This window comes from Lathyrus oleraceus, chromosome 4 (genome assembly GCF_024323335.1).
Source record: "Lathyrus oleraceus cultivar Zhongwan6 chromosome 4, CAAS_Psat_ZW6_1.0, whole genome shotgun sequence".
Taxonomy (NCBI): domain Eukaryota; kingdom Viridiplantae; phylum Streptophyta; class Magnoliopsida; order Fabales; family Fabaceae; genus Lathyrus; species Lathyrus oleraceus.
In genome coordinates, this window is record NC_066582.1 from 498462855 (window position 1) to 498490636 (window position 27782).

Here is a 27782-nt window from a genome sequence, read left to right on the forward strand (position 1 = left end):
CGATTAACAGGGGACTGATTGCTAGTCCCTTCTATCTGTCAATTGCCTCTTCACTTAGGAGGACTTAACAAGTAACATGCCTCGACAAGGAGGACTTTAGCACAAACATAAACATACACAGTCATTGCCTCTTAAGGAGGACTTCAGTCAAATGCCTGCCAAAAGAAACGACAGAGCTTCCAGACTACATGGAGTTAGAGAATGATTACCTAGGTGGTATACCAACCACAACCCGAAGCAAAGCTCAAGCAAGAGCTAAAAGCGACTAATGTACCTGTACAAAAGTCAAACAAGTCAATATTATATTCAGACAAACCAAACAGACAATCAACAGTGGTGCTTATTCATCATCTACACAAGGCAAGTCAAGTGTAAGCAACTCAAGTGAGTTCATCACCAATGGACCTACAACACACCAAAGGTTAGTGGACAAAGTAATTTGCATCTCAAGAAGTGAGATCACATCAACCACTAGAGCTAGATGCTTGAACCTGAAATACAAAGCTCAAAAGGTGAGTACAAACCACTAGTACCAAGACTAGGGTCAAAGGCAAAGCAAATAGTCAAAACAGAAGCTAATATTCCACATGAAGCACATTTAATCAAACAAGAACATGTCCTAAAAAGGATCAAATCCAAATCATAAAGCAAGGGCTTCAAATGAACAAGATAAGGCAAAGGCAAGCAAAGGTGCACACAATTGGACATACAAAGGAGAAAATGCAAATTAAAACAGAAAAGCATCAAATGATCATGAATTTTTTTATGTGATATCAACATGTTAAACACAAGCCTCGTGCAAAAAATTAGGACCAGGAGATATCAAATGACATGTGAATGAAAATGAACAAAGGCAGCATCCAAATGTGTGACACAAATTGTCACACCAGGTATTCATGTGTCCCAAACAGTGATGGAATGCGCTAAAAATGTCAAACAAAATATCAAAAATCATGTAACATGTTATGATCAGGCATGTAAAATTTCAAGTTAATTGGACAAACAATGAGCATTTCACAAATCAATTGGTACAACATGTCACATTTGCATCATGTTCAATCATACAAACACATTTAAAAATCCAGCCACAATAAAATCAGACAAATGTCATCAAAAAATAATAGACATCACAACAATCATGTGGAAAAAAGTTGCATTCAATTTGGACAAGTTTTCTATTTGTTATGATTTTTCAAAGTTGGTGAAAAATATTGAAATAATATGAACATCATGTAAAAAAAATAAAATGAAATGTGAAAAAAAACTAAATGGAATGGAAAATGCTTCCACCAGGGATTGAACTCAGGTCTCTATGGTCCTAAGCGCACTTCAATGAAAATTAAAAGCAAAAATGCCAGGCGCCTGAATCGAACCAAGGACATGCTGGTCATAGGCGCGTTCAAAATGAAAAAACAATTGGAAATTGCAAGCGTGAGGTTTCGAACCCTGGACATGAAGGTCACAAGCAACGCTAATAAAATGAACTGGAATATTAAAAATGCTACAAGCTGGATTCGAACAGAGGAGGCGAAGGCTCATGCAGCGCCAAACAGTAAAACCCTAAGCACGCACCAGATGGCCGGAATAGTAATTCCGGTCATCTTCTCCGGTCACTCACGACGGAGGTGCATCAATTTTTTTTCCAGAAACGTTCATATTATATACCATTGGAACCGTCTCGCCATGAGGAACACGAATCTAACAATCATTTAGCCTAAAGCTCCATGGATTTGGAAAATCGAAGGAAAACATATTGAATGTCAAAACTTAAAGTCAGCATATCTCACTCGATTCTCATCCATTTCAAATTCTACTTATATCAGCATCATCAGTGAATCAAGATCTAGCTAATCATGGCAATAAAATGAAGAAATATGAGATTCGAATTCCAACCTTTTTGGAGAGCAGTGAGTTTAAACAGTGTCCTCAGGTGCTTAAATGATCCATATCCACTCCTTTCCTTGTGTATTGAAGCTTTGTGCACGAAATAGCAGCTGAATCCACTTGAATGAAGCTTAATTTTCAAGATCCATCTTCATGAGTTTGTGCATGATCTGCTTGATTCTTGGCCAAATTCTACAAACCAACCCTCGATTCTTCATCAATCATCCATGCTAAACACGATTATGCAATAATATTGATGAGTTATGTGAAGAAAATTCAAGTTTCAATTGAGAGAATTTTTGGAGGGAAATGAAATTTCAGATCTAGAATCTGTTATCTGAGCCAAAACAGTTGTGATTAAGCTTATATATGATTCACTAATCATGCTGTAATTGAGATTAGGCAATGGCTAATGAAAAATTAATGAGAAATGAGGTGTATGACCAAAAATGCAAATGTGAGGTGGCATGAGCAATGTGCACGTGAACAGTTCCATATTATGGTTCAATTCCACTTAAAATCAACTCATGAACATGATAGGATTGGAATTTAGCTCATGTAATGCACCAAATTTGAATTATCCAATTTCCCTCCAAAATGAACTTGTGTAAGCCAATGATCATGTATGCTTCTTTCATGCAAGGCAATGATGGATTTGAAAAATATTGGTCATGACAAGCATTTTGCAAAAAGAGTGGTTCAATTTGGAGTTTTGTAGCCAAAGTTATGTCCCTTTGAACTTCCATGTACACTTGGTGATCATTTGGCCATAACTTCTCAACCCTTCATCAGATGGACATGATCTTGGACTTTTTGAAAAGGGGAGAGAAAGATCTTCAACTTTCATGTTCACCAAAATTTCATTTGAAGCTTCTTTGATGTTAGAAAGTCAAGTTGAATATGGTCCAAAAACTTGCCATTTTTGGAAACTTGAAATTATAGGTCACTTTCCATTTTTGGAAACTTTTGATTTGACTTCAAATTCTTCAAGGTATGTGTTTGACATGATGAACAAGCCTATTTTGAACATGAATGAAGTGTCTCAAACCATTTCTCCACCTCACAGCCCTCAGTTGACTGCACAGTTGACTTGTATGGGCCTCAGATGACCTGGAAATGCACTGATGAATCTGGGCCTCTACCACCTGGTAAAGTTGCTTCAAAATGAACCTTGGCTCCTATAAGCTCTTTATAATAGTCATGTGGCCTTTATCTCAAGGGAAGACTTTCTCTTTTGCACAGAGGATTCTCTTGATGAAATGTGGTAATGCCAAGATGCAATGCAATATGAAATGATATATGACCTAAAAAAATGAAATGAATGCATGAATGAGGGGTGCAAATTTGAGGTGCTACACGTAGTTCCCCTTAACAGGGGAGAAACTCTCTCCTAACCAGAGACCAGGGAAACAACAAACTAAAAGGGAGACTGACTCGAGCCTAATAGTTGTCATGCAATCCATAATAGCCCTAGGTTGAGGTATCTAATCAGAACCTAACTCGCACCGGAAGCAAGTCAAAACAGCAAATCAACATGTATGAAAAGCAAACACACAAGCAATCATCACACTCTATATACAAACAAGAGACTCAGACAAATGGTTGGGCTTTAGTCAAGGGGTCATATCAACCTCGACAAACAAGCGAAAACTGTAGGGGTATGCTGAAGCTCTTAACCACTGATATTGACCGTCAGGGTGAGCAGATGAAAGGTAATGAGGGTTAGACCTCATGGCTCTTACCCTGGCCTGGGTGAGCTTAAATCAAAGAAAGCGTGGGGGTCCAGAAAGAGGGACCCTATTCCACTTGACTGACACTGTACAAGATCTTGGGTTAGGTTCAAGAGCATCAACACGTAGTGCAAGCATAATGAACGACTCAACGACTAACAGGGGACTGGCTACTAGTCCCTTCTATATGTCAATTGCCTCTTCACTTAGGAGGAGTTAACAAGTAACATGCCTCAACAAGGAGGTCTTCAGCACAAATACAAACAATCACAGTCATTGCCTCTTAAGGAGGACTTCAGCCAAAACGCCTGCCAAAAAAGTGGCAGGACTTCCAGACTACATGGAGTTAGAAGGCTAAGCTACCTCAGTGGTGTACCAACCACACTCCAAAGCAAAGCTCAAGCAAGAGCTAAAAGCGGCTAATGTACCTGTACAAAAGCTAACCAGTCAGTATTGTATTCAGAGAAACAAACAGACAACAACAGGACTTTCCAATATGTACACAATGCAAGTCATAAGTGCAATCACTCAAGTGAGTTCATCACACCAATGGATCTACAACACAATAAGAGTTAGTAACCAAAGCAACTTGCATCTCAAGTAATGAGATCACACCAAACATTAGTGTCAAATGCTCAAGCCTGAAACACAAAACACAATTGGTGAGTACAAACCACTAGTACAAAGACTAGGGTCAAAGGCAAGTCAAACAACCAAAACAGAAGTCAATACTTCACATGAATCACATTCAATCAAACAATAACACGTCCTAAAAAGGACCAAAGCTAATTCATAAGGCCAAACCATCAAACGATCAAAGTAAAGCAAAGGCAAGCAAAGTGCACACAATTGGACATTCAAATGAGAAAAACCATATTAAAACAGAAAAGCATCCAATGATCATGAAATTTTTTATACAGGCTCCTCAAGTTAAGAACAAACATCATACCACAAACCAAGTCCAGAAGAGATCACATGGTATGTAAATGAAAATGTACAAATGCATCATACAAATTGTGACACAAATTGTCACACCACATGTCCATATGTCCAAAACAGAGATGGAACATGGTAAAAATGCCAATCCAAAGCCAAAAAATCAGATCCTGAGAGTAGAATAAGCACACCAAATTTCAGACCAAATGGATCAAACATGAGCATTTCACGAAGCATATAGCACAACATGTCAATTTGGCATCATGTTCAATCAACAAATCACCATTAAAAATCCAGAAATACAAAAATCATGAAATAAACATCAAAAATTAATAGACATCAACACAAGCATGTGGAAAAAAGTTTGAATTAATTTGGACATGTTTTCCATTTTTTATGATTTTTGGAAGTTGCATGAAATAAAATGAAATAAAGTGAAATAATGTGGAAAATGTTATTTGAATAAAATTTGGAATGTGCATCTACTGGAATCGAACTCAGGCACTTATGGACCAAGAAGCGCTCAAGAAATAAATCACAAACATGCAAAGCCAGGATTCGAACTCGAGCCATGGAGGTTCACAAAAGCTTCACATTAAATCAACAAAAGCAACACAAGGAGGGATCGAACACAGAAGCTTACAGTCCACAACGCCTAGCCAAAACGCAACGTTCTACTAATACGCGTGGCGCATACTCAGCGTGGTCAATACACGCGTGGAACGGTCAAGGTGATGGTAACCAAACAAACTCACACATAGGCGCTCATGTGGACGCGAACTAGGACAAACCCAAAGTAAAAACCAGACGGCGGAGCAGCCGTCTTCTCCGGCGAGACAGGCGGAGCTCCGCCACGAAAATTTGCAGAATTCAATAAACCATATACCGTTGGAAAGGTCTCGCTACGAGGATCATGAATATCATGTTATCTAAGCCTAATTCCTCATGGATCAAACGGATAGAGGCAAAACAAAATCAACATCCAAGCTTTAAATCATCATATCTTCATCAATACTTAACCAAATTTAAATCTACTTATATCAGCATGTTCAGCATCAAGAGATCTAATAATCATGGCAATAAAAAGGCAAATAGTGAAGGTCGAAAATCCACCTACTTGGAATGGCAGTGATGGAATCGTGTCTTTCAAGCCTCCACAAGCTCCAGATCAGCTTCAATAACCTTCTAAATAAGCTTTGTGCAAGAATTGGCAGTGGAAACAACCTAGATCCAACTCAATTTGAAGCTTCCATGGACATGTTCACGCATTCAATTGCCACGAATAATGGATGAATCTTGCTTAAAATTCCATAAGGATCAAGGATCTATGAAGAAATCTTGTGGTTGTGTGAAGAATTTTGAGATTCAAGGAGAGAGAGTTTTGGAGGGAAAAATGAATTTGAGATCTAGAATTGTGGTTATGGCAAATTCTGTTAGGATTTAGCTTTTATATGATTCACTAATGATGCTGTTAATCAAAATTAGGCATGGCTAAACAAGATTAATAAAATATGGAGTATTTTGCAAAAATGACAAAGTGAGGTTGCATGGGGTCATGTGCACGTGAACAGTGCCATGCAAGTATCCAATTTCACTTAAAATCATCTAATAAACATAATGGAAGTGTTAATTTGTTTGTAGCATCAACCAATTTTGAATTCTCCATTTTCCCTCCAAAATGCACCTGAATGAACAAGTTATCACATTAGCTTTTTCCATGCAAGGCAATGGTTGATTTGGAAAGTATTGGTCAAGACAAGCATTTTGCAAAAAGAGTGGACCAATTTGGAGTTTTGGATCAAAAGTTATGCCATTTTGAAATTCCATGTATACTTTGTGATCATTTGGCCATAACTTCTCACCCAATCATCAGATGATCATGATCTTGGACTTTTTGAAAAGAGGGGAGGAAGATCTTCAACTTTCATGTTCACTAAAAATCCATTTGAAGCTCCTTTGATGTTGAAAAGTCAAGTTGAATATGGACCAAAAACTTGCCATTTTTGGAAACTTGAAATTACATGCCACTTTCCATTTTTGGAAATTTTTGATTTGACTTCAAATTCTTCAAGATAGGTGTTTGTAATGACAAATGAACCTCTCTTGAACATGAATGAGGTGTCTCAACTCATCTCCCCACCTCATAGTCCTCAGCTCTTGCACAATTTGACTGTATAGGTCCTCAGATGACCTTGACATGCTCTGATCAGCTTGAACCTCCACCACTTGATAAAATGGCTCAGAAATGAAACCCTAGCTCAAATAAGCTCAATATAATGATCATGTGATCTCCATCTCAATAGAATTCCTCTTCTCCTTGAAAATCCCTGGCTGGAAGACTGTCATTGATTAGGGTTGACCAGAGGTCAAAACCCTAATCTAAAGGAACTTGAGAATGCCATGAAACCCTTGATGAGGATAGAACCATGATGATGGTGATATACCCTTGCAATCAAGACAATGCTCAAGGCCTCTAAAGGATCAGGAAACCCTACTTGAAGTGCAAACCCTCAGATGGTTGACAACCAATCCATAGAAACCCTCAGGCTTGAATCATGCAGCTTCTCCATCTCTGAAAAGTCTTTGGAGGATGACTCTCTTATTTTCAGATGATATGCAAAATGCAAATGCCTGATGTCCTAAAACATGAAATGCAATATGCTAAACTAGTCCCAAGAAGAGGAGGGCAAATTTTGAGGTGTTACACCAAGCATGGAATGGATAATGGACTTAGAGATTGTTGTTAGGACCCCTTGCAAAAGGCCTCAGACAAATATTCAACCCGAACATGGAAGGAGCCTTCAAGACTCAAGAATTATAATCTTTTAGGCGCTTTCTAGTTTATGACACAATTGCACACACAAGGCTTTCTCTTGGGCTACCTGACAATGAGACCTTTTTTATTTCCTGCACTCCCTTGTACTTTACTTGTACCCCCCTCCCTTTTCCTATGTATGCTTTTACTTGCTTTCTTTTATTGCTTTATAGCTACTCCTTAGGCATTAGGAGCGATCACTCTTTCACAATCGATAAGCAAACCCTTGATCCAACGCCAAGCGGTCCTTTTCCTAAATCAAACTCAATAAGCAAGCCCTTGATCCAACGTCAAGCGGTCTTTTTTTCCAAATCAAATTCAAAAACACAATAAATGGCAATTAGGATTGTATGTCACGAGCCTTAAGTGGTAATGAAGGGATGAGACTGGAGCTTTCCTACACTCATTTTGAATGCTTCGAACACAAGACGTTTGGCTTGGTAGTTCGAGGTGATCACCTTTATCCATAATCTTTAGTACAATCCGAAATCAATAATACTTTCTCAAAACCTAAAAGCAATCCAACTCATTTAAACCATTTTTTTGAGCCTTAGGGCGACACAATCGAAAACCCTTATTCAAGGTAATAAAATCAACAAAACACACGAACATTTTAAACCCACGAACTACGGGGCTCTGATTTCTCACTTCAACATGTGGGCATACGTAGCCACGAGGATCCAATCCTTGGCGAGCACACTAATTTAAAATCTACCTCCATTCCGTAAAACCTTTGGCAAGCAAACATTTGATAAACAATATCCACATAAGCGCAAACATCCTAGATGGTTCCCATGGAGTACCATGGATGTGAGGGATGTTAATACCTTCCCCTTGCATAACCAACTTTCGAACCTGTTCGTGGTTGCGATGACCATTATTTGGGGTTTTCTCGATATTTTCCTTTTCCTTTGGAATAAATAAAAACCTCCGGCGACTTTTTATTTTTCGCGTAGCGACAATTATGCATTTTAGAAGTTGAGGAAAATCACTTGTTCAATGATAATGGTCCAAAGTGACCTATAATGTTTCCTCTTCGCACATGAATTTTCAAGTTGAATTTGAACTTCCTCCCAAGTTCAAATTTGTATTAGACATATTAAATTTGATCATGGAATTTTAATGGCTTTCATCTCATAATAATTGAGCAAGTTATGGTCTTGGGAAGTTGACCTCCAAACTAGGGTTCAGACAAAATGACCTATACTATTTTACCATAAAAAAATGACTTTCCAAGCAAAACTAGCTCTTGACTTCAACATGAAATTTGTTTGGAATGTCATTTTAAGTAACCTTTCTCTTGGAATCATTATCATATGACAAAAATCGTAGGAAATAGCGTCCAGGGAACCCCAGTTTTGACTAGTTGACTTTCTCTAGTTAACCACCATGAACCACCTTGCTAGCTTGACATTCTCCTGACTTTTGGGACTCATGGAGGATCATATATGTGTAGGATGATGTAATATGAAGTATTCGTTGAAATATTTTATCAATTATTGAAGAAACTTGTTGAAGAAGTTACACAAGATACTCAAATGAATTAGGGTTTCTAAGGTAAACAATCTCCAAACTCTTGATGAATTCTTGACCAAAAATTATATGTGAAGAACATGGGGATCCATATATGATGCTTAGAGCCAACGTGAACCATTTCTTTATTGAACTCCTTGGGTTGAGGGTCTCAAACCCTAGATATGAGCTTGATGGAACATAGGTGAGCATACACACTACCTACAAAAGCAACAAACTATACATTGACATATTTTTGGTATTTTCGTTAGTAAATAACGAAAAACAAATTATGATACAATCAAAAGTGCTTGGTGATCTCTCCCAATGCAAACTCAATGAATGAGGGGTAAGGAGGATGCTAAGGTGTGATTTCAAAGCTAATGCATATGATGAGATAACATGAGGGATCTTAGGATCAAAATTTGGGGTCAATATCGATCACGAATCCAACCTCTAAACTCCCTAATTTTTATCCTAGATCCACAAATGAAACCAATCCCTCAAGAATCCTAAAAAAACATATCTAAAATACACCTCCATGAACAAGATTCGAGGTTCCTCATGATGGAGTTTTGCAACAACGTGGTGTAAGGTTCAACATAACAACCAAAATGCAATGAAATGATGTAAGTGGACCTACCTCCGAAGCTGAGACTTGCTCTGGCAAGTGTTAATCGGAGAAGTTGAAGAAGAAAAACCAGTTGTTCAAACAGGTACAATATTGCCTTTATCTTCTTCTGATTTGCTTATTTTCCAAATCTTCTTCTTCCAAAATTATGTAGTGTGATGAGGTTAAGCTTTCTCTTATTGAAGCTTCAATGTGAATCTTCAATGGAGTTTTAGAAACTGAGCTTTGAGTGTGAGAGGGAGAGGATTCAGAGAGAATTCATGAGCTTGAGAGTGATGGTTGCCAAGGGTTCCAAAGGGATGGTGAAGATGTAGATTTATAGTGATTAGGCTTGGGATTAATGTGGCTTGGAGTTAGTTATTGTCAGGTTAGGAGTCAGCTTAGGAGTTAGTTGCGGTAAATTCAGTGAGTTTAATTGGTTAACTCACTTAGTTGGAAGTTAGTTGGTTGGATTAGTTAATTAGTTGGTTTTGAGTGATTCCAATAGTGAATGGTTATAGCAGGTTGACCTTCACTGGATTTGGCTTTGAAGTTTTGTTTATGACATGTTCTTCATTTGGCTTAGGTGCAAGGTAACTTGCAGTTGTAGGTAAATGGCAGTTCAAGTGTGATACCATGACATGTTGAACCTTTTGTGATCCAAACTCTGCTATGGGTTCTGTTATTCCCTTGTTTTGCCATGCGTTGCCAACTGATAGTTGTTTGTGAATGTTGTTGCACTTGTTTTGCTGCATATTCACTGTGTTCACAATGTGTTTGGTTGAATCTTAATTAGGTACTTAACTTGTTATTTGAAGTTTCGTCGAGTGCTTGTACCGAGACCTATTGTGACATGGATGAGGTTCTGCAGGATGCTTCAGCTAACTCATGGTTTTCTAGTGTTTATGCAGGTGTGCATTTGTTTTGGATGATTGACCTGTGATTACACCTGTGGGCACACTTTTGGATTTCAGTTTGGTTCACTTGAAAGCCTTGGCTATCTTCGATGATAGTGGTTCATGTTCAACCTATAGCAGTGTAACCAAGCCTCATGTGCAACTCACCCAAGTGTTAAGCCTGATTTATCTATTTTCAAAAAATCATGTAAAACAAGCAATGAGTCAACTCAAATAGGGGATGAGTCGACTCAAATAGAGTTTATTCCAGGGTTGAGTCGACCTACGACTTGACCTGTTCGGACCCGTGGAGAAATGATTCAAAGGAAAACGGGAAATGAGTCGATGTAAGGAGTGGATGAGTTGACTCAAATAGAGTTTCCCATAATTGGGTTGACCAGTGACTCAACCTGTTCGGACCCGTGACAACATGGTTCAAATGAAAATGGTAGATGAGTCGATGCAAGAATTGGATGAGTCGGCTCAACCAAAATTTCCAGAATTAGGTCGACCTGTGACTCGACCTGTTCGGACCCGAAGGTTTTGCTTCGAGTCATGAGTCGACTTACAGGGCAAAAACTTCCAAAAATGAGTTTTGCAATGTATTATACCACTTGTTGCACCTTTTTCGTATGTAATGAATATTTTAAGGATGAAAATGAATGGAATTGGCCGATTGAATGAAAATGAATTGACTTAATACATGAATATGTCACTTGAAATGGATTGAATTTTGGGCTTCTATGATCATGATTTGAAATTGGGTATGGCTTGCATAAACTCAAACCCAAAATCCACAACTGACTCATGAATGCGAGAAATGTGAACCTTAGTAAGACCTATGGACCAAGCAATAGTGGCATAACAATGATCAGATGAATGATGGAAGTAGATGAAAGTTATGAGACCAAGTACTTGGGTTATGTTTAATAGGCTCAAGCACCTATTATGGAACCACAACCAAGGAGACAAAATGAATGGACCAAGCACTGAAAACTGAGTGCAACACACAAAGTGAAAGATCACATGAGCTTAGGGTTAGGAGCCACCATTAGGGTTTTCTTACCCTGAGGAATGCCATAATGAGGTCTTCAAGAATGTATGTCCCATGGATCATTATTACATCCCCTCGAAGCAAGCCATATGATTCATGACCTTCAAAGATCAACGGTTAGGGCTTTGATGAATCCCAAATCCAAAAGACAATCGGGCAAGGCACTTGAACACTAATTATCCCTGATTAGAGTTTCAAACCAATCACAATGCTCTACCAACAATATCTCAAACCACGGGCCCACAACTAGGTTTTAGAAGCCCAGTTCATGCACGGAGGTCGAGCAACAAGATTCCTCAAGACTAAGAATTAGGATTGCAACCCACATGATAAGCAATACCAAAATTTCCAATCCAAATCTTCTTTATTATCCTGAAACCTCGAATCTATGATGTTTGTTAGTTAAGGTTAACCATGAATGAATGATGATGAATATGCATGAGACATGGATGATGTTAGATGGGTCTCAGGTTGTGGGTTAGATGAAAAAACAAAAATGGGGGGCAAATTTTGGGGTACTACACATACCAGACACAAAAGCCATGTCATTTAGAGACACATTTGAGACTATACCATATGCACCACTTATAATCTTCTTACCTTTAACCAATGTTTTATCTAAGTCGTCTGAGAAAATACCCTCAGCTATTGGAATTTTTGTGTCATTTGAAGGGAAAGTACTAACTGAACTACCAATGAAATTTTTTCCATTTCCAAGAAGGAGATTACTAATGAACTTGCGATCTATGGTAGTTGGTGCAACACTAAATAACCAAGGTGCTACACTCGAAGTAGTACTCACGTCAGAACCAGAGTTTCCTGCAGAATGTGACATGAGTATTCCCTTCTTCATTGCATTAAAATAAGCAATGGAAATATGATCATTCAAAGAATCTAGTGCATCTCAACCCCCCAATTGAGAGTGAAATGATGTCAACGCCATCCGCAATGGCATATTCAAATGCACATAATATACTAGCACTACTACATGCACCATCTGAACCACATACTTTAAATTGCTCATAACTTCATCTCTTGCTTCATCTAGAAACCTTCTTGCATCATCATACATGATTAGCTAAAAAATCTTATTCATCTAATTCTTGTTACAAGTGTTTGTACACAAAGTTGTGTGAGAATATTATGATATTCATTTGTCTCCATATTGATTATATGATTGATCATTAGCAATTAGATGAACGGGATTTTAGAAACAAAGAGGTTTCTAACTTCCTCATTCAAGGTAAATGATCTTAGACTAGTTGGCACACTCTTGGGTATCAAAGTAAAGCGAAATAGTGGGGGTTATAAATTTAGTCAAACACATTATATTGAGAAAATACTTGATTAGTTCAAACACTTATATTTCAAGAAAATGAGTACTCTATTTGATCCTAGTATCAAACTTCAAAAGAATGATGGAAGAATTGTGGTTCAATTTGAATATGTAAGTGCATACAATGTACTAGACCCTACATAGCATTTATAATTAGTAAAATGAGTAAATTTTACTAGAAATCCAAATGGTGAGCACTGGAAGGTCATCATTAGGATTTTTGGCAAAACTGAAAATCTCGGTCTCCATTATAGTAGATTTCCTTCCATATTATAAGGATATACTTATGTGGTTTAGATATTTAGTGTTGAATATCACAAATCTGAATTTAGGTGCATATTTACACTAGTAGGGGTGCAATTTCTTGGAAGAGCAAGAATTAAATATGGATCATTCTCTCAACCATATAATTAGACTTCGAGACTCTTGCTTCCGCTAGTGAAAAAGTTGAACGGTTGAGGGACATTTTGTTGGAAGTTCCATTGGCTAAAGGCAATGTTTCAAAGGTGTTGATACATTGCGATAGTCAAGTCACTTTACCTAGAGCATAAAAAAAGTGTATAACAAAAAGTCTAGGAAAGTATGACTTATACATTCTTTTGTGAGAAAATTGATTAAAGATGTAATCATTTCACTCACATACATACGATCGATCTATAATTTGGATGATCCAAATACTAAGCCACTGGCCAGAGACTTAGTAAAGACTATCTTAAAAGGTATGGGATTGAAACTCCTTGAATAAGTATCCTGACGATGATAGCAACCCAATCTGAAGTTAATACACCTTAACCTAAGATGCAATGGGCAACAACAAATCATTGATTTGGATGTTTGCGCAATATTCTGTGAAAATATTGGCTATTATTACATATTGATGGTTGATTTATTTCAAAATCTTAATGAAGTTCTATATCAAGGATATGTATCTCAAAAATCAAATACAAAATGAACTTCACCTATATGAATTTCGAGATGGTGTCGTCTCAAAGTGAGAGTTGAAGTTTCTCTCATGAAAAATTCACGAAAACAGGAAAAACACATGACCATAAATAATGTTAAGCGAGAGATGTAGGCGAAGAACCATTAAATAATGAGTGTAAATAACACCGGTATGATTACAAGGGATAACGGTTCAAAGCATAGATAACTAACATTCCGATTAAACTTTATGTTATCCTTACTAAGATTAAGTTCAAGTCGAAAGATACTTAATTATATTAATATTTTTTCTTTCTCTTTTTCTAGATTTGTTCATGTCATTGTTAGAACAAGTGGGGGATTATTGTAAATTATTAACAATTAATAATCTTGAGTAAGTTTCAAAATAACAAGAAATTATGCAAGTGAAGGTTAACTTTTTTAATTCAGAAATAGGAAACACTAATGAAGTGTTGCAGTATGCCGTTTGTATTTTGAATTAAGAAATAGGTAACACTTGTGTAGTGTTGCAGTATGTGGTTTATATTTTGAATTCAGAAATAGAAAACACTTCGTGAAGTGTTGCAGAATGCAAAACAGTACAACCTTTAAAAACTGTTGTTGTAAGCGAAATAATGCAACATATGGTAAAAGTGTTGCTCTATGCGAAATAATACAATGTTTGAAAAGTGTTGTTGTAGGGGAAACAATGCAATATTTAGCAAAACTATTGCTGAAAGTGTGTGTTTCATCAAGGGTCGTAACCTTATGAAATAACACTAGTTTGACCTATAAATTGAGCATTTCAGATTCAGAAAAATACATTGATAAAAGTTTATCCTTTTCACATAAAATTCTAAATTTCATCTTTTCTACATTCGAGTTTTCATCAGTCTTATGCAAACTCAAGTATAGGTTGAATTATCCTAATTATTCATGAGTACAAACTCTAAGACGATTTAAGAGTGTTTGAAATACTAAAATCGAATTGAATTGAACTGTGATTATTAACCATTAATAAGATATGATATTAGTGTCACTCAATTGGTATTACTGCACTGCATTATGCATATAAGTTGGTATGATTTAATATAACTTATCTGCTTCACTATTTTAAACATAACTTTAACATGAATTTTATTTAAACAATAAAAATTACTATCATACAAAAATCAAATTTTATTTAACAATTAACAAGTAAATTTAAATTCTAAATTTTGTATTACGTAAACTATATTTAAATAGTAGAATATAAATTACTTATTTTGATTTAAGTATAATTTGTTTCATTTTTTTTTTAATTTTTTTATATTTTATTATAATTGTGTGTAAAATACTTTAAAAATTAATTTTTATTTTAAAAATAGAATAACTGTTTTTATTAATATTAAATTATCATTTTATTATATAATTCTATATCTAGTTATATAAAAAAATGTGTATAGAAAAATATAGAAATGAAAAGTCAAAAAGGATTTTTTATTAAAAAAATTTGAAAACGAATAATGATCTAATTCACGTTTTTTTATATAAAAAAATTAGTAATAATTCGATACGGTTTAAAATTTAAAACTGGTGCATCGAACCAATAATTTAGTTCAGTTTGATTCCCTTTTGTATTGGGTTAGCACCCCTTGTGTTTTATCAATACAAGTATTTATTGAAAAAAATATCAAGTGAACTTTTGTTATAGTTCGGTTAGGTTAGATTTGTTTTTTTTTGACAAAATTGTACATGAACGTTTCTAATTTACATCGTCAATGTTTTTATTTATCAATTATCTTTCCCAAAACATGTATCTTGTGTCTCTTTGAATCGGAGAATATTGGTTAAACAATATTAATAATTCATGATTATATTGAAAAATATATTCATTTAATATTTCAAACAAGAAAAAACAAGAAATAAAGTAAACTAAAGATTAAATATCTTTATGTATATATGTTTAGAATGATAAGTAACCCCCGCCCCGATAAAAAAAACAAGAACCTTGTCAGAGTTAGAACCTTACCAACACACACATTCTATTCATGACCAATTAAGAGATTCTATCGACATTAATCTCAATTTCACATTGGTTTACATTCATCACATTCAAATACTAATATCAATTACATCAACAAAATGTGGAATTTTGAAGTGGGACTAGAATTTCTATGAAGAAATGAACAATTTCAATGCGGAACTTTTTTTATTTCTTAAAGGATTTTTTTGCAGCCATATAAGTTTTTATTTTTTTATGAAGGCACCAAACTAAAAAATAAGAAAGAGCCCTTGATGGTTATATGGTTTAATTACAAAAGAATCACATGTTTATTTTTCCATAACAATAACATGGTTTAAGATGTTAATTGTACGATGATTGGACTCTTGACATTGTGGGTGCCATCTGACCAAACAAGTGACGAAGAAAACTCAGTTTGACTTGATCCTACACTCCCAACAACTGTGACGACAAATGATTGTTTCTCATTCAATGATTTGAATGAGAGAAGACTTGGCGCTACAGTAATCTTGACATTTGGAATTGGAGTGACAATAGCCTTGTAGGTTGCAGTAGGAGAACCAACATTGGTAACAGTTCTAGGAAACTTGATATTGAATTGTTTTTGAGGCACAACATTAATCACTAGTGCAGGATAATTTAGATCTTTTACTAATGATGGGTTAGAAGTTCCACGACATCTTGAGTTTTCGCCACTAATTTGTTTAATTTTTTCATCATCGTAACCATAATTGCAAAGCATTTGCACATAATCATCCTTTGTGATGTTATAAATAAGTCCTGGGTTAACGGCTAGTGGTGGATTGGCATTCCCTGATCCATAAGAAAACTCCCCGGCCAAATCATTATAAGTACCATTCACAGGTTTTGCTGTGGTCATGATAGCAGATTTGATAGCAGCGGGTGACCAATCTGGATGAAATGATTTCACATATGCAGCGATTCCGGCAATGTGGGGACACGACATGGAGGTTCCAGATTCTATGCTATAACTAACCTTTCTGGTGTCACCAACATTAGAAGAAGGTGGGGCTAGGGGTGAATAAGCAGCCAAGATATCCACTCCTGGGGCACTTATATCCGGTTTCAATATATCTGGAACAATTAGATTTGGACCACGAGAAGAGAAAGAAGCAACTCTAGGCGCAGTTGTGTCATGTAAGATCTCACTCTTCAAAATTTCAGCTTCAGGGGATCTAGTGGAATCCGCGTAAGACTGAACAAATTTAAAGTCTTTTGAGTTCAAGTTAGTTGAAGGCATACCAGAGACAAAAGCCACGTCATTTAGAGACTCTTCAACATTTGATACTATACCATATGCACCACGTTGAGAAACTGAACCTTCAAATCCCCGTGATTCGCACAAAACAATTTTACCTTTCACCGATGTTCTACCTAAGCCATCTGAGCAAGTACCCTCAGCTATTGGAATTTTTGTGCCATTTGAGGGGAAAGTATTAACTGAACTACCAATGAAACTTTTTCCATTTCCAAGAATGAGCTTACTAATGAATTTGCGATCTATAGTAGTTGCTGCAACACTAAATAACCAAGGTGCTACACTCGAAGTAGTACTCACGCCAGGACCAGAGTTTCCTGCAGAATGTGATGTGAGTACTCCATTCTCCATGGCATGAAAAGAAGCAATGGCAATAGGATCGTTCAAAAAATCTAGTGCATCTTGACCCCCAACTGAGAGCGAAATGATGTCAACACCATCCGCAATGGCATCATCAAATGCACCTAATATACTAGCACTACTGCATTTACCGTCTGAACCACATATTTTATACATAGCAATCCTTGAAGATGGGACTCCACCTCTTGCAGTGCCTTTTGCAAGATCAAAAAAGCTCACACCTTGCACCTCTCTTCCACCTGCAGTTGATGATGTGTGAGTTCCATGACCACCCTCATCTCTTGCACTATCCGTGTTACCATAAAATCGTGCTCCGATGAGTTTATTATTGCAAGTGAAGTTAGCACCGCCTTTACAAACTCCCTTCCATTTTTTGGGAATGGGACCAAGACCTAATCAATCATAAAATTCAATGGCTTTGATAAATAAATACACTCAAATGTATAAATATTGTTAGTCATCTAATCATTTATTATTTCTTCCTACCATATAAACAATAATTTTACTCAATGTTCTAAGTTACAAACACAATTTATAAATATGGTGATGAAAAATTGGCTTAATAATTGAAACAGATCAATGTTATGGAAGAGTGATAAAGAAGTTAAAGGTTTAATCTTCGTTTTATATATATATATATATATATATATATATATATATATATATATATATATATATATATATATATATATATATATATATATATATATATACCACTAATAAAGTTAACATATAAAATATATACCTTTGTCATTGAAACTTTGAGACTCTGGCCATATTCCGCTATCTATGACTCCAACTATCAAATCACTCTCAACAATCGGATCTCTTTTGATTGTTTGAGGTAATCCAATAAAATTCCAGGATCCCGTCGTTTGTATGTGAAAGTTTTGATTTGGAAAAACGGAGACAACACCATTCATACTAACAATTTTTTCTCTTTGTTGATCATTGAGGATCGCAGCAAAACCATTGAAACTTCTCTTATAACTTCTAATTAAGAAATTTTGTATGTTACCACCATCAAAGACTTGTTGCAACATATTCAAATGATGAGAGGTCGGAGAATATGAGTCTTCTTTAGGAAGTGAGCCCATGTATACAATGTATTCATTATCACTTTGAGTGGCATCACAAACCAAAAATATTATAGACACACAGAAAAAGAATAGAAAAATATTATGCTTAGCCATTGTTTCTAGTTTTGAAATGATGAATAGTTAGCTCTAAACCAAATTATTATATACACATAGGAAAAAGACAAAATTATATCTTATAATAATAATTTATTTAAAATTTTATCTTTAATATAAAATCACCAATTAAAGAGACCAAATCTGATTTATAATAGAAATGGAATTTTGTTCAATTTGTTAAAAATAAAATTTTAATAAGTATTTTTCATTTAATGAAATAATACTAAAACAAAATATTATAAAATAGTTATAATAGCTATTTATGGTATCCTAATTTTTATTGACAGCTGTATCATAGATCTGTTAAATATGATTTAATAAATAAACAAATATTTAAAGTCTAGGAAAAAAAATAAAAACTTCCTGTGAGGTATATTTAGTAAAATCTATTTTTTGAGACATATAGTTGTTAAACTCTTTATATATTTTCGAAAAATACTAAAAAATAATTTATTACCTAGTATATAACAATTGAGTTTTAAAAAAATTGTGATTATTTATTTTTTAAAACCACGAATATAAAATTCACTCCCAAATCGTACCATTATGTAACAAGATCCAAAAATATATATTTTTTAATTTCAAATTCATTACATGCTATAACTTTATGAACATAAAATCTTTTTAGAATCTTAAATATCTAACTTTTAATCCAAAGATATTTTGTTCTAATATCACACTACATTTTGAATTCTCACGTCACAAATTATTAAAATAGATATCTTTGAAAAATTATCTTGTCAGTTAAATCAGATTTTCTTACCTGTTAAAAGAAAAAGCTTTGAATTACAGTCAAACCTTTGAATGTCATTATTTGCGTTAATTTTTTTAATGTCACAAATATTTTATTTAGTCTAAAGTAAAGAAATCTTTAATTAATTGAGGTTTATTTTAATTACTTTTGTATTTAAATGACTTTTTATTAAAAAAATCAATTTTTCTTTATCCGTAAATAAATAATGTGATTATATTAACAAATTTAAATTATTTTTCCATTTTGCTGTAACCTTTTGTCTTTTATCTATATATATAAACATAATACAATCATATAAAATAAATGTTTTTAGTGTGTATATATATGATTTGATCCATAGTATCCAGATTTTTTATCAAGACTCATAAACACCCATTATTTTTCTCTAAAAGTAATCAAACATTATATGACCATATTTTTGACGTAAATAAAGAATAAATTTATTATTTATATCACTACCATGGGTTATAAATATATTCATTTACACTATAAAAATATAAATGGAATATCTAAAATAATTCTGTCGTTACCATGTCAAAAGAGATTTTATTTTTGATATAACATTTTAAGATCTTTAATGACATGTCCTAAAAGATGTCACTTGAATATACAAGATTAAAAACTGATTATTAAATTTTTTAAAATGTAGCAATTTTTAAAGATTATTTTGTTTTATCTTTGTATTCTCTTTCTGGTTGTATGTGATTTTTTTTATTCAGATAGTTTATTTCACCTATTTTTAAATATGTTATTTTTATTTTAAAAAATATATAGACAAGATAAAATGTATATTTGGTCTTTATATTAATTTTTTTTACTGATTCTATCATAATCACAAGTTCTAGATTCGAATTCAATCCAAGAAGTGATATGATATAATCCAAGTTAGTCAATTAGTTACGTGGATTGAGATAGACATCGAGAGAGAATGAAAATTAATTATATTGATCGATTGATTCTGAATTACAATATATATATATATATATATATATATATATATATATATATATATATATATATATATATATATATATGTGTGTGTGTATATATATAAGTAGGTTATTGGTATCTCAACTTATAAGTTGAGAATATATTGTGGAAGTTGTTTCTTTCATTAAATTAAGATTTCCTACTTATACACAGTAAATATGACGGTTTCAGAGATTTGCTAAAATCTCTCCATAAAGCCACTAACATAACTTACTGGCCACGTATTCAGCACAAACTAAGGAACAACATTGACTGAGTTTATTTAAATAAATAACATTAAAAGAAAAAGGTAAATACTATTAATTTGATTCTCTAACACGCCCCCGCAAGCCGGACGGCCGTTGGGAAAGTCCGAGCTTGTTGATGATGGACTCAAACTGTGGACGGTGGAGAGGCTTCGTCAAAATATCGGCGAGCTGGTCGCCTGTGGACACATGGGTTACCCGGAAAACACCGTGTTGCACATTCTCTCGAACAAAGTGATAGGCGATGGCGATGTGTTTCATTCGGGAGTGGAATACAGGATTGGAGGAGAGAAAGGTGGCACCCATATTATCACAATATATGGCAGGTTGGTGGATCCGGTGGCGGAGTAACCTACAAAAACACAAACAACAGATCTGGATTCCAATTTATGAGCAGTGTATGGTTTTAACCACGGAAAACACAAACAACCAAAACTTTTTAACTTAGCATAATCTGCATTTTGTTTAAAAATAATAGAAAAAGGTGATTGGTTTTGAAGGGTTGGGGTAGGAAGACGGTTGATGAGATATACCGCGGTGAGAAGTGCGTGAGGCCAAAACTCAAGTGGCATACCAGAGTGTGTTAGTAGGGCCAAACCAGTTTCGACTATGTGACGATGTTTACGTTCAGATATACCGTTGTGTTCGGGAGTATGGGGTGGTGAAGTAAAGTGACTTATTCCGTTTTGACTTAGGAAATTTTGGAGAGCAATAAACTCACCGCCATTATCAGAATAGAAGATTTTGATTTTTGTTTTGAAGTAATTTTCGACAAGTGATCGAAATTTAATAAATGTGTGTTGGACATCGGATTTGCGTTTGAGGGGATAAATCCAAGAATACCGTGTAAAGTGATCAACAAAAACTACATAATATTTGAATCCATCATACGACAATATTGGAGAGGTCCATACATCAGAGAAAATAACTTCTAGAAAATAGTTTGAACAAAGACTGGAATTGTAAAATGGGAGCTTATGACTCTTATTTAATTGACAAGAGGTGCAATAAGATTGCTCGAACGTGGGAGAGCGAATTCGAAGTTGTTGTTGAATTAATTTAAATGTAGCAGTAGATGGATGACCTAAGGCATGGTGCCATAATGGGCTGGAGATGCGGGACGAAGACAGAACTGTAGGAGAGGAGGGCCACACGTACAAGCCGTCTCTGCAAGGCCCATTAAGAAGAATCCTGCCTGTTTTGAGACACTTAACATGAAAAGAATGGGGTAAGAAAACAATAGCACAGTTATGTTGATTTGAAAGTTGAGAAACAGAAATGATATTTTTGGTCATTTGTGGAACACAAAGAGTATCGGGTAAATTAAACAAAGATGCAGAAGTGCTAAGTGAAAGAGTTCCAGAGTTAGTGATTCGCAAAATAGTTCGTCCGGGCCATTGTAGGGATAATGGAGGGAGAGTTGGTCGAGGTCAGTGACAACGTGGTGCGTTGCTCCGCTGTCGACGATGTAGTTTTGAGATGTGGATGCAGCGTTGACAGTGTGAGCCTGGGGTGGGGGTGGAGGTGCAGGAGTTCTGGGAAGTGTTGGAGGACGAGCATTTGGATGCTGTTGGCGGAAGAGAGGACAGTAGGCAACGACGTGGCCCGTTTCACGGCACCATTGGCATTTACCAAGAAATGGCCGAGCTTGTGGCGGGGGAACCATGGGAGGAGGGCGAAAATGAGTGGAGGGTGAGCGGTTGGATGGCGGCTGGTGGCGTTGCCGATTGGTGCGTGGACGAGACTGTGCGTTCAGGGCTGTTGCCGGTGCGGCCAAGTTGGTTGCTGCAGAGCGGAGTTCGAGTTCCTTGACAAGGAGCTTTTCGTGAAGATCGTCAATATGGATGGTGGTATCTCGGGCCTTGATCGCATCAACAATGGACTGATAGTTACCGTCGAGACCTTGGAGGACAAATGAGACAAGGTCGTCAGCGTCAACCGGTTTTCCGAGCGAAGCGAGCAGGTCGGCAGTCGAAGTGATCGATTGAATGTATTCAGTGATCGACATAGAGCCTTTTGTGGACGAGCGTAGCTTGGCTTTGAGTTGATTAATGTGGCCCTTTGATGGGTTGGCGTAGGTGCGGGCGAGAATATCCCATGCTTCTTTGGAGGTGGTGGCTCGAGTGACTAACGGAGCGACAGAGGCGTCGAGGGTGCCGACCAGAGCGCCATAAAGGAGTTTATCCTGACGCATCCAGGAAGTAAACGCCAGGTTGGAGGTGGTGACGTTGTCGGCAGTAAGAGTTTTAGGCGGAGCAGGGTGGTCGCCGTTGAGAAACTTGAAAAGGTCATAACCTGTGAGAGTCGCCTGAATTTGCGACTTCCAGGTTATGTAGTTGGAAGGGGTAAGTTTTATGGCGTTGGTGAGGTGCACAATGACGAACGGACGAGCGCCGTCGTTTGGGTTAGTAATGGTTGTGGAAAACTCAGCAGCCATGGTATAGGATTTTGGAGAAGGGATAGGTTTCCAAGATCAGCGGCTGATACCATATAAGTTGAGAATATATTGTGGAAGTTGTTTCTTTCATTAAATTAAGATTTCCTACTTATACACAGTAAATATGACGGTTTCAGAGATTTGCTAAAATCTCTCCATAAAGCCACTAACATAACTTACTGGCCACGTATTCAGCACAAACTAAGGAACAACATTGACTGAGTTTATTTAAATAAATAACATTAAAAGAAAAAGGTAAATACTATTAATTTGATTCTCTAACACAACTAACTACCATAACAAACTAACTTGTTAACCAAGTAACATATTAACTTAGATTATATCACAACATACCCATTTATAATCAAAGTTGTAGAACACAAACTAATCATAATCGATTTGGATTATTTTTAATTTCTTTCTCAAAGTCAGGATTTTGTCGATCTTCAATCCTTTGGTGAAAATATCGGTCAATTATGCTCCATTGAGCAATATCTCACTTCAAGTTAACATTGATTTACCTTCTCCCTTAGGAAGCGAAATTTAGCTTCAATGTGCTTACTCCTTCTATGTGGAACTGGATTATTTGCAAGATTGATGGGTGACTTGTTATCGATCTACAACACTAGATGTTTCTTTACTTCGACCTCCATCTCATCCAGCACAGATATGATCCAGATTGCTTGACAAACATCATAGGATCTTGGTATATATTCATCCTCACATGTTGATAAAGCCACCACAAGTTTCTTTCTTAAGCACCATGAGATTGGGGCATCAAATATTTGAAAGAAATAACCAGTTGTGCTTTTTCGATCTTCCTTATCCCCACACTAATCAACATATGAATAATAATTAATCACAACTTCGTTGCTTTCAAATACTCGTGGAAACAAGATTCCATGGTTTATCGATCATTTTAGGTATCTCGAGATTCTTCTTGCAACCTTCATGTGTGACACCTTTGGTTCATCCATGTATCTTCTTACCAATTCGACTGAGAAACCTATTTCATGTCTACTATTGCACACATACCCTAGAAATCCTACAATTTTTTTGAACAATGTGACATCGACTTTGTCCTCCTCTCCATGTTTCTCCAGTTTCATATTAGGTTCGACAGGTGAGGATGCAGGATTCGAAGCATCCATCATGAATCTCTTGAGGATTTCTTTGACATACTTCATTTGATGCAACACCATACCTTTCTTGGTAATTTAAAATTCCATGCCTAGAAAATACGACAAGTTTCCCAGATCCGACATTTCAAATTCCCTCTTCATCAACTCTTTAAACTTCGATAAGTTCTCCATGTTATTTCCAATTACTAGCAAGTCATCGACATATAAGCAGATAGTGGTTATATCTTGTGACATGACATATACATAGACACCATACTCAGACCTGCATTTGATGAATCTCAATTTGACTAAGTATGAGTCGATCTTCTTGTTCCATGATGTAGGTGCATGTTTGAGACCATAGAGAGCTTTGTGAAACTTGTACACTTTCCTTGCTTCCTCCTATATCGCAAACCCAGGAGGTTGTGTGACATACATGACTTCATCTAAGGGACCATTTAAGGATGTTGATTTCACATCTAAGTGAAATGTCTACCAACCTTACTTGCATGCCAAGGAAACCACCAATATGACAGTCCAATCTTGCTACTGGTGCATACACCTTAAAGTATTTGAGTCCTGCTCTCTAAAGAAATCCTCGAACTATTACTCTTTCCTTATGTCTTTCGATCGACCCATTAGAATTACTTCAGCTTGAACAACCACTTTACTTTGATAACTTTCATGTGTGTTGGCAATTTGACTAACTCCCATGTATTGTTTCTTTCGATCAATGTAACTCTTCGATCATAGTTTCCTTCCATTTCTTATCATTTAAGGCCTCACCGTACTTGATTAGTTCAACTCTTGCAAGTAAATCTAAATGAACCAAATCTCCACCTGGTGCGACTTCATCATCACAAACCACTTCACAGTCTTGCAGCCTTCCTGTGAGAACTCTAGTTCTTTGAGATCTTTAGCTTGTGCTATCCATACCCTCTCTATTGTCTACTTCGACTTTGATTGTGACTAGAACATCATTAGCTGGAATTTCTTCGTGCTCCCTACTTTCTTCATCAAAGCCATAACTCATCAATGACTTGTTAGTTGCGTCACATGAATTCAAATCCCAGGCAGAGTTCTCATTAATCACAATGTCTCAACTCATCACGATTTTATCATTGATTGGATTGAATAACTTGTATGCTTGAGTCTTATGATATCCTACCAGGACCATCAATTAACTTTTATCATCAAGTTTCCTTCTTCTTGCATCTGGAACATCCTTGTTATAAATAGATTCAAATACCTTCAGATGAGTCACTGTTGGTTGTTTATCATTAAATACTTCTTCAGGAACCATGTTCTTCAGTTGCTTGGTAGGACACTTGTTCAGAATATAAACAACAGTGGTGATTGCTTCACCCTGTAAGGATTTTGGCAAGTTCTTCTTCTTTAACATCCATTTACCCATATCCAATATGATCATGCTCCTTTTTTCTTCTATTCTATTATCTTGAGGCGTGTAAGGAGTAGTTACCTCATCATCAATACCATGTTCGACACATAACTCTTCAAATAAGATGGATGTGTATTCGCCACCACCATCTGTACGCATAACTTTGATCTTCTTTTCACTCTTGTTTTTGACAAACATTTTGAATCTCTTAAAGATTGAAAATAATTCGTCCATGCGCCTGATCAGGTAGATCCAAAGCTTTCGACTATACTCATCGACAAATGAGACAAAAAACATGTTTATACCAATGGTATGATCCTCAAATGGGCCATATAGATTTGAATTTACTACTTCTAGTATGCAGGAGGATCTCATTGGCATAGTCAAAACAAAGAACTTCCTAGTCTACTTCCCTACTAAGCAACTTTCACAGAGTTTTTTTGGCATCACAAGACTTGGTATACCAATTACCATATCTTAAGTACTCATTTGATTGAGTGACCTAAAATTCAAATGGTCAAACCTCAAATGCCACAACAAACTATGCTTTTGGTCGACAACTGTTTTTAGGCATTGTATCTCAGTCGAACTGATCATGGTCTTAAATGTTCTATTATTCGACAAAGGAGATTTTAAGACCAAATTATTCTGGGTGTCGAACAATTATAAGGCTCCATCTTTCATAACCACTGAGAAACCTTTTTTGAAAAATTGTCTAACACTTAGTAGATTGTACTTTACTCCAAGTACATAGAGTACATCTTTGATCATAAATTTTGCTCCACTGCGCCTTTGAGTAACTATGTTACCAGTAACTTATGCTTGCAACAAGCTATTGTCTGCAAGCTTGACCTTCCTCTTCTTCGACTCGTCAAGATATGCTAACCACACTCTTCGACCAGTCATATGATTCTAGTAACCTGTGTCGAGGAACCATATCTTAGAGTAAACATGCTTATCTGCTACTGCAACCATAGACACCATACCGTCAGAATCATCTGAATCTTGACGTGCAAGGTTTTCTCTTTCAGGAAGCATTGTTAAATTTTTTGAAGGAGAATTTGATCGTCTATTATGATCCTTTTCAACCCGAGAGTTAATCTTTTCAATTGTATGTCATACTCGATTTATATTTAAAAAACATAAAACAAAAAAGTCAAATAGAGCCAAATTTAGAAAAATGATATTCTTACACTCAAAACATACACTTCACCATATTTACTATTCACCAATACGGTGAACAATGTTTTATTATAAGTAAATAAAAATATATAAAAAATAATATTTTCCACTTCATTAACCAACTTTGTGTGTTTATTAACCAACTTCATCACTTTCTAACCAACATTTTACACTTCATTAACCAACTTTATCTTGCTATTGAAAATTATTTTTAATATCTGAGCGTTTATTAACCAAACTATAATAACCAATTTTTTTACACGCAATTAACCAATTTTGTTTACTATTGTTCATGCATTGTTCATGTCATTATTCACGGTCATTGTTCACATTTATGTCATCGTTCATAGTAATGTTCATAGTATGTATGAAAAGTGATTACGATGTAGGTGTAAGAAATGGTATAGAAATAACATAGGTGTTAAATTTATTGTTTATTGGAAATATATATGTTACATACACCACACTTTCTTCAATAAACGGTTGGTGACATTCTCATAAGTTATACTTGTGGCTTCAATTTTTAATTGGTGACATTTTATTTGAATCTCTTCAGTTGAAAAAATTATAAAAGAGAAAAGGAAATAAACTCCATCAATTATGAATTTAGGGTTAAATTGTTGACTGAATGATTTCATAATATAACTAAATATATAGTATATATTTGGCCATGCGGGGATAAAATTAATTTTAAATTAGTTGATTATGTAAAATTATTTTTATTAAAAATGAATTTAATGAAAAAAATTATGTTTGAATATAATATTTAAAAATGAATTGAATAATAAGTTTTAATAAAAAATATATTTGAATTATCTTAAATTCAAATTAAAATCAATTCAACTCGAGAATAACTAAATATATTTAATTTAATTTTACATATTTAAAATTAGTTTTTTTTTTCATTTCAATTTTGTTCTGTTATGGAACCACAATTGTTTAAGGAAGCCTTGGTGTGGTGGATCAACCTTTTGGTACAACGGAGAACGAACGGACCTGCAAAGTTATCACTTCAACACTCAAATCAGTTACTGATTGAAAAGTAGTGTGAGAGTACATTATGGTTAGAACATACCATAGATCTTGGGTGGGATCCATTATATATGATGAACGGTTAAAG

At 35.4% G+C, this 27782-nt stretch overlaps 2 protein-coding genes across 2 annotated transcripts; both read right to left on the reverse strand.

The window, feature by feature from the left end:
* Positions 1 to 10002: 10002 nt before the first annotated feature.
* On the reverse strand, positions 10003 to 12290 carry LOC127138210 (subtilisin-like protease SBT4.8). The gene is made up of 2 exons (XM_051064601.1): positions 11966 to 12290; positions 10003 to 10247 (listed from the first exon to the last, which is right to left on the reverse strand). The coding sequence occupies exons 1-2, from the start codon at positions 12288 to 12290 to the stop codon at positions 10003 to 10005; spliced, it is 570 nt and encodes a 189-aa protein (XP_050920558.1).
* A 3569-nt stretch (positions 12291 to 15859) lies between these two features.
* On the reverse strand, positions 15860 to 18559 carry LOC127076791 (subtilisin-like protease SBT4.3). Its single transcript, XM_051018581.1, has 2 exons — positions 18084 to 18559; positions 15860 to 17730 (listed from the first exon to the last, which is right to left on the reverse strand). The coding sequence occupies exons 1-2, from the start codon at positions 18529 to 18531 to the stop codon at positions 16034 to 16036; spliced, it is 2145 nt and encodes a 714-aa protein (XP_050874538.1). The 5' UTR covers positions 18532 to 18559; the 3' UTR covers positions 15860 to 16033.
* Between the last annotated feature and the right edge of the window lie 9223 nt (positions 18560 to 27782).

Bases quoted from the DNA above. Each gene is read 5' to 3' on its own strand.
- LOC127076791 (XM_051018581.1), bottom strand. From the start codon at position 18,531: ATGGCTAAGCATAATATTTTTCTATTCTTTTTCTGTGTGTCTATAATA. The intron at 17,731-18,083 runs GTATATATTTTA...ATGATTGATTAG, and splicing joins TCAAAGTTTCAATGACAAAG to GTCTTGGTCCCATTCCCAAA.
- LOC127138210 (XM_051064601.1), bottom strand. From the start codon at position 12,290: ATGAAGAAGGGAATACTCATGTCACATTCTGCAGGAAACTCTGGTTCT. The intron at 10,248-11,965 runs GTATGTGTAGTA...TTGTGAACACAG, and splicing joins TGACATGGCTTTTGTGTCTG to TGAATATGCAGCAAAACAAG.